General features: G+C 39.8%; 2 protein-coding genes across 7 annotated transcripts in view; one reads left to right on the forward strand and one right to left on the reverse strand.

Annotated features, from left to right (window-relative positions):
• Positions 1-7,227, reverse strand: part of dlgap3 (discs, large (Drosophila) homolog-associated protein 3) — a 908,365-nt gene that overhangs the window by 385,802 nt on the left and 515,336 nt on the right. The window lies entirely within an intron of this gene.
• LOC103472149 (immunoglobulin superfamily DCC subclass member 3) overlaps positions 1-7,227 on the forward strand; it is a 79,309-nt gene that overhangs the window by 7,051 nt on the left and 65,031 nt on the right. For both annotated transcript variants that reach the window (XM_008421566.2, XM_017307433.1), the window contains exons 3-6: positions 1,722-1,866; positions 2,558-2,688; positions 3,206-3,343; positions 3,457-3,615. In XM_008421566.2, coding sequence (XP_008419788.2) covers positions 1,722-1,866; positions 2,558-2,688; positions 3,206-3,343; positions 3,457-3,615 — 573 coding nt within the window. The remainder of the gene's footprint in view (positions 1-1,721; positions 1,867-2,557; positions 2,689-3,205; positions 3,344-3,456; positions 3,616-7,227) is intronic.

The raw sequence follows: 7,227 nt of genomic DNA on the forward strand, positions 1-7,227 counted from the left end.
ACATTTCAACAATATTATTTTACCTTTTATCTGGAAATAGTGTCTGTTTATTCTTGCCATACAGTCTCTGTATTAACTATTGCTCGAAAGGTCTTGCCATACCAAACTGCAATTTTTTCCTCTGTATTTACTTTAGTTTCTTAGTTTATTCTTGCATTTTGTTCTTCATTCATTTCCATTTAGTTTCATTTGATTAATATGATCCTCCCTTTGTTTATTGCTATGTTCACTTTAGTTTCTTTCCTGTTGCTAGATTTATTTTATCGTTTATTGACGCTCAGTAATCTTCACTCATCACCTGCTGCGCYGSCTAATCGTCATGTGTTTCACATCATGTGTTGATTTTTCACTGTTCAGCATCAGATTCTCTGTTTTTATGCCATAATTCACATCTAGTTCGTCGCTCCGTTTTATGTCCCGCTTCTCCTGTTTCAGAGTTTTGCGCAATGTGAACGTCTTTATTTTTTTAACCCCCTAAGGTGCAGGGCGGTCGGGAAGCGTATCGATGTGGAAAAGGCAGACTGACATAAACCTTTTAAAACAACGGAAACAATTTCTGCATTCTGGTTATTGAAATTTAAAAGTGCTGTGTTGTTCTATCACCCCCGTTTCATACTGGACCACTTACAGCACCGTGTTAACGCTATAAAATGAATGCTCTCTATTGTGGTATCACCCATGGAGGGATTTCTTGATTTCTTTATTTAAATGGGTTCATTTTTCAGAGGGATACACAGTGAGGGTGTTGTGATTTTAGCTACCAGTAGCAGGAGAACGGAGCTGCGCCAAGAAGCTAACAGAAGCTAACAAACACTGAATAGAAGAAGAGCTGCCATCGATACAGTTGCAGCCAAGCAGCATGATTTAATGTTACACGATACAGTTTTACCAAGTTTCTCAAAGTCTAAACTGATATTGTTGTGCATTTAAGGTGTAAAGTTTACCTTCGACCAAACGCCCCCCAAAGGCATCCCAGAGCCCCCCTTTTGTAAAAATGTCCGCCAGCGCCCCCTGCCATCCTCTGAATGCCCCCTGGGGGGCGGTACTGCCCACGTTGAGAACAGCTATTCTAGAACAAAAATAAAAAAATCTGAATTATTTTAAATATATTAAAACCATATTTGTGTAAACTGGCTACGCTTACTGTGTACTTGTTTATCTTGTCAGCTCTTAAAATTGTACAGATTTGCAATGACCAGGGTTTGTCTTAATTAAGTCGGGACTGCAGAGTTGTCACTCTGCAGTGTCACAGTTGATAGTACTGCTGACTTGCAGCAAGAATGTCCTGGCTTTGAATCCTGCCTTGAGATTTGTCTACATGCATTTTTGGGTTCTCTCCTGGTACTCCAGCTTCCTCTTACAGCCCCAAAGCCTGATTGTTACGTTAATTGATCACTCTAAATTACCAAATTCTTCATAGATATGAGTGTGTGTGTGTGTGTGTGTGTGTGCGTCTGCGTGCGTGTGTGTGTGTATTAGAAACTTTGCTTACATGTGAGCAGGTACATTTGTGTAAGTGTAAGAAAGTCTAGGAATCACAGTCATAAATTTGCACACAAAATGTATGTATGCTAGCTCAAATAAATAAGTGAAATTGTCTGTAACCTTGTCAGTTCGTCAGTTGTTGGAAGATTACCAATAATGTTAAACAACTGCTGATTGGGAAGCAGAAACTTACTGCAAGCCAGTTTATTTTATTTTTTCTGTATTTATTTATGCAGCTCTTCCAAAGTTCCACACTCATCCAGTATCCATGTCTGTGAATGAGGGAGGAGTTGCTCGCTTCCAGTGTCAAATAAATGGTATTCCTGAGGCTACCATTACATGGGAAAAAGATAAAGGACCATTGAACACTTCTGACAGCAGGTAAAATCAACCAGAAGTATGGAGCCATTTGCATTAAATCTTCTATAGGACAGGTTTATAGGACAGTGTCTTGTACCTTCAGAAAAAAATGAAATAAGTAATGAGTTCCATTAACGTATTACTTAAAAGCAAATTATTGTACTACTTTTATATTTATTTCAAAAGGTTAAAAAATCAATTAAACAACTATATATACAGTTGAAAACAAATGTATGTACTTTCAGCAAATAAAAAGACATTTTTTAAAATAATTTCAGGTGAGTCATAATTACCAATATTATTTCTATCAAGTTGCTCTTTTTTATCAGTGGTTTGATAACTGTTGTTTTTAAAGCCTGTGGGGGGAAACACCTGATTCTATGTGCTAAATGTTGGAAAACGCTTATGAATACACATGACAATAAGTGCCTCCTATATCAAAGACCTTAATTGAAGAACAGTTAACCAGCCATAATGCGACAGCAGGGGGCCATCATACATTGAGATAAAAGTGTGTATGCGTCTTTTTATTGAGTGTATGTAAATGTCTGACTTCAACTGTATATCTGATTTGATTCACATGTGAATAGGCATATTCTCATCAAATGTTTTTAAAAAGAACAGCATTAACTCACAAGAGTTTTATTTTCACATTTCTGAATGGGAGGTAGTGATATTAACAGCTTGTTATATCTTTTGGCTTCCTGTCCAGGTACACTCTTCTTCCAATGGGTATCCTACAAGTAACAGGTGTAAGGAAGGCAGACACAGGGATTTTTCGCTGTGTGGCCACCAATATCGCAAACACTCGTTACAGTCATGAGGCCACACTCAATGTTACAGGTACGTACACAACGCTTGTGGCTGGCTGGCTGGCAGAGTGGATCAAGGCATCATGGCGAAAGGAATAATGCAATAATGCTTGTGAAAGTATTCCTGTTGGTTCTTACCTTGATGTTGAGACAATAATTATGCAGATGAGTTATTAACTTGAAGAAAAAGCACTTATTTTTTCTATTTACTCTTTTTTTCTGACATATCTACTGATTGATGTTTTACTCATTTGCAGATCAGGAAAGCCAGGGGTTCCGATTTTATATTGAATGTTTTAAGGTTTTGTGAATGATTTCTTTCTTGAAACTTTTGACCAGGAAATTCATCCAATTTAGAACATTAAACTTGTTTGACATTCTGGATTACAACCTTACTGGAGTGCATCATTCACAATCCATTGATAACTTATCAGTTCTATAACCGCAATACTGCCAGCTGATTCATATACACTACATATTATACAACTGTGTGTCAGTGTTTTATCTTAACTTATATGTTTGTTTATTGTGCTAACTAATCAAATAAGGTGGAGCTCCTAGAATCTATAAGGAGCCAGTCATCCTGTCTGGGCCCCAGAATCTTACCATCACTATCCATCAGACTGCCATTTTGGAGTGCATTGCCACAGGAAACCCTCGGCCCATTGTTTCTTGGAGCAGGCTAGGTACCTCAGGATTTCTCAGGCAGAATTCATAAGAAGGAATTCTGCTAAGTAACACATTTTTTAATGCAGTTTCACACAGCATTTCTTTCGCTCTGTGTGTATGTATCCGTCAGATGGACGTTCTATTGGAGTGGAGGGTATACAGGTCCTCGGGACAGGCAACCTGATGATCTCAGATGTCACCCTGCAGCACTCTGGTGTTTATGTGTGTGCTGCCAATCGGCCTGGTACCAGAATGAGACGCACAGCACTGGGACGCCTGGTGGTACAAGGTGAGATCATGAAGATGTTGGGAATCAGAATTCTGGAAACCAAACTGTTATACCGGTGTTACAACGTGGCATCAAAATTGTTGGGAATCAGAACTTGGATCAGTGTTTGTCTCATGTAATTATTAATAATTGCAATCAATAATCTATTATTGATCAAATTATTATTAAAAAATAAAGTTTTTTTTTAGTTTAATCAGGGCACCAGTTTCAGCAACTCTGGAGTCATAAGCCAAATTCAGTCTCTCCTGAAGGAATGAATTCAGGCCACCGGCAGAAGAAACTCTTCACCAACAAGGAAGGATCATTGACACACTGATGTCTGATCAAGTCTGAGAATTTATTAATAAAATAGCCCAACTTTACAGTTGAAATATTCTGTGAATAACATATTGTTTAACTACTGGCATGCAATCTAGCTACTAATAAAAAGACAAATTAATATATATTTTGAATAATAAAATGAGAATCAAATCATATTAATGAACAAACTGACAAAATGAAATGGAATATTAAAAACATGGAATATTGAAAAATAACTTAAAAACTAACTAATTTCAAAGGGAAAAATCAGATTTGCAGAACCACAAATGCAGTACAACAATGTTGTAGAACAGTATCCTCCTTACTCTGCCAAAGGAGGAGGAAGGTCAAACCAAAAGGGTAGGAAGTTAGGTCACTGTACAAACTCACTTTGAAACAAAGTTGTAAAATTCAACCATGTGCTCAGGCTAGTCTTCAAAAGAAATCTGGGTCCAAGCACTGTACAACTGCAAAATAGATATGAACTGGAAATCAAGGAAAGAAAAGAAGAAGAAAACACAAGGGAGAAATGGAGAAGAGATTGGCCGACAGAGCCAATACATTCTAGCAGCACTGAATTCAGTTGTTCTAGAACCTGACAATCTCCAACATGGCAGACTTAAAATGCCAGAGCAATACAACATAACATAATCAGTGAAACATTAAGCAAGCATGCAACAGAAAAGCAATTTACAATAGTCTTAGTTTAAAAAAATGGAACGGGCTCACTTTGAGTCAATTGTCAGTCGGGTCAAACCAATGTCCAAAACTTGATGAACAACAAAAAAAACCTCATTCTATTCAGGCAGATGTCAGGACTGGCATCCCAGATGGAGTTTCTCAGAAAGAACCTCTGGTATTTTGGGTTGGAAAATGCCAAGAAACCTTCTTATCAAAGAATGTCTGCTGTCATGGTGGTATTCAGTTTTCAAACCCACATGCAAGAACACAACCAGAAGAGACCGATAAAATGTACAATGATAAGTTTTATTGAAGTCAGGGAAGGAATAGGGGGATGAATACTGGAACGGATGACCAGGTCGTCTTACTGTCAACAGGAGAGATGGGGTTAGAATAGGCAGATGAGTCTTTTCCAGAAATAATTCCGATGACAGCTTACTTGGTTGGAAGGGGAGGAAAGCTTGAGCAGAGCGTTGGGTGGTTAGGTTTCGTTGGAGGGCGGACAGGTTTGTTAACGGCAGGAGGAGCGGCTTTGGCTTTGGTTCAGTGATACTTTTTCTCCGGTTGGGGTCTCCTGACCCGGAATGTCCCGAAGGAGAATCCACCGGAGAGGGATCGGCGAAGGGGAAAGGTGAGCACACGAGGAGTGGCTCGTGTGCTCACGCTGCCGAGGGAGGACACAGGAGGTAGGTGATCCACAACAGCGGGGAAACAGACTCACTCAGAACCCGGGAAGGACTGATCACACGGGAGCAACGAGGAGACGGCAGGAACATCTGACAAGGAAGACAACAAGGAGTTAGAGCAGAGCAGATCAGATCACAGAGGGCCTTTCTCTGGAACGATTAGTTACCGAGGTAAGCAAACACTCAGGCGATGAGAAGAAGAGGAGCTGCTGCTTATATCCATAGTCCACGCCCTCCAAACGAGCTGCAGGTGTGTACACGGGTTGAACCGAGCAGCTTCCCAGGGGCTCTGCATCTGGTGACATCTGGTGGATGCCATGAGGCATGAAGGTGTTCCAACAAAATAAAAACTCAAACCCAAAAACAAAGAGAATAAACTGACAAAATAAAACAGGGAAAACACAGACCCTGACATCTGCAGGTAGATGCGTCAAGAGACTTGCATGTCTCTATGGGAATGCAGAATCGTGGGGTAAGCAAAACGATTTCTAGAAATCCTCCAATGAACACTTTGAAGGTTTTAAGACAAATCTTCTTCCTGGCCAGCAGATTAGAAGAAAAAGGTCCAGCGACCTCGTGTTTCAGTTGGAGGTTGACTCCAAAGACAAGGCTTTGGGATTCAGTCTCAGGTCTTACTTTTGTAGTGGGGTCAGTTCTTATCTGATCACCTCTGAGTTTTATTCCAGTGATGGTTTTTTGGCAGTGATATCGTCAGTAGAAAATGAAGATGAATGTGATGTCTCCTAACTGGTATTAAGAGAGGAAAAATTCTAAAACTTATTAACCTTTTTTAAAACCTTTTGACTCGTTATATCCTCTCTTATGCCCGGATTCAGAAAATGCTGTGCGCAAAGACGGAGATCACACAGAGATTACAGCGTCACAATAATCAGCATTTATTCAAGACAGATGCATACTATCACCAGAAAAGCACATCACAAAACATCACAAAACTCAGAGCACAAACAACACATGAATTTACCTGAGACAGAGAAAAAGACAAAAGATGGAAACGACAAACAAAAAGCAAAGACGTCTGGAGAAATTGCAAAGAGCAAAATCTGATTTGTTACTCCTGTGTACAAACTTTTGATAGTAAAGGGGTATTCTTGTCTTTAATTTATTCAAATAAGGCATATCTTTGCTCATCCAACCAGGAGCTGTCTAGGACCCTCTTTAAAGTTAGAAACTCCCTGCAATTTGTTTACAAAATCTAACACCAGTTGTCTCCTTTATCTAAATAAAGTGGAAGCAGAGCTTCTCCTCCACTGGCCTGAACTCCTGCTGTTTTATGGCTTTTCACAGATCAGTGTGAAGCTGGAATTTCTCCTGATTCTTTCCCACACAGACAAAGGGCAGTTCAAAAAATCTTAGCAAACAATCTGCTGTAACTACAGGTAACATAAAGGCCAATAGGGCAGAATAAGTTATTAATCTGAAAACTATAATTAGGCTATTTCAATCAAGACATGTTAAGTTTTAGAACTAGCATATATTTTAAATTTATTTTCTTAACACTGGGTCATCCAACAAGGAGAAATTACTACTGTAGGACTCTCCACATAGTCTATTTTAAATTCTCCCAAAGATGATTAATAGTTTCAATATTGTTGTGTGTATATTTATATGATAATTCCCTTCTCACCCTCTGCGGGTGGTCTCTCTCTCATCCTCTGAGCTTGGGTCCTCTACCAGAAGAGCTTGAAGGTTCTGCGCAGTAGAACCTCCAGGTTGGTGGGTCTCCAGCCCTGGTGACCCACCAAGGCTGTGCCTAGAACTGCACATTTCTGGACTGAGATGTCTGATGTTGTTCTTGGGATCTGTTTTAGCCACTGCTCCAGTTTGGGGGTGACTGCCCCGAGGGCCCCAATGACCACAGGCAACACTGTGGTCTTCACCACCACCACACACACACACACACACACACACACACACACACACACAC

Source organism: Poecilia reticulata, linkage group LG11 (assembly GCF_000633615.1).
Source record: "Poecilia reticulata strain Guanapo linkage group LG11, Guppy_female_1.0+MT, whole genome shotgun sequence".
In the NCBI taxonomy this organism is placed as follows: domain Eukaryota; kingdom Metazoa; phylum Chordata; class Actinopteri; order Cyprinodontiformes; family Poeciliidae; genus Poecilia; species Poecilia reticulata.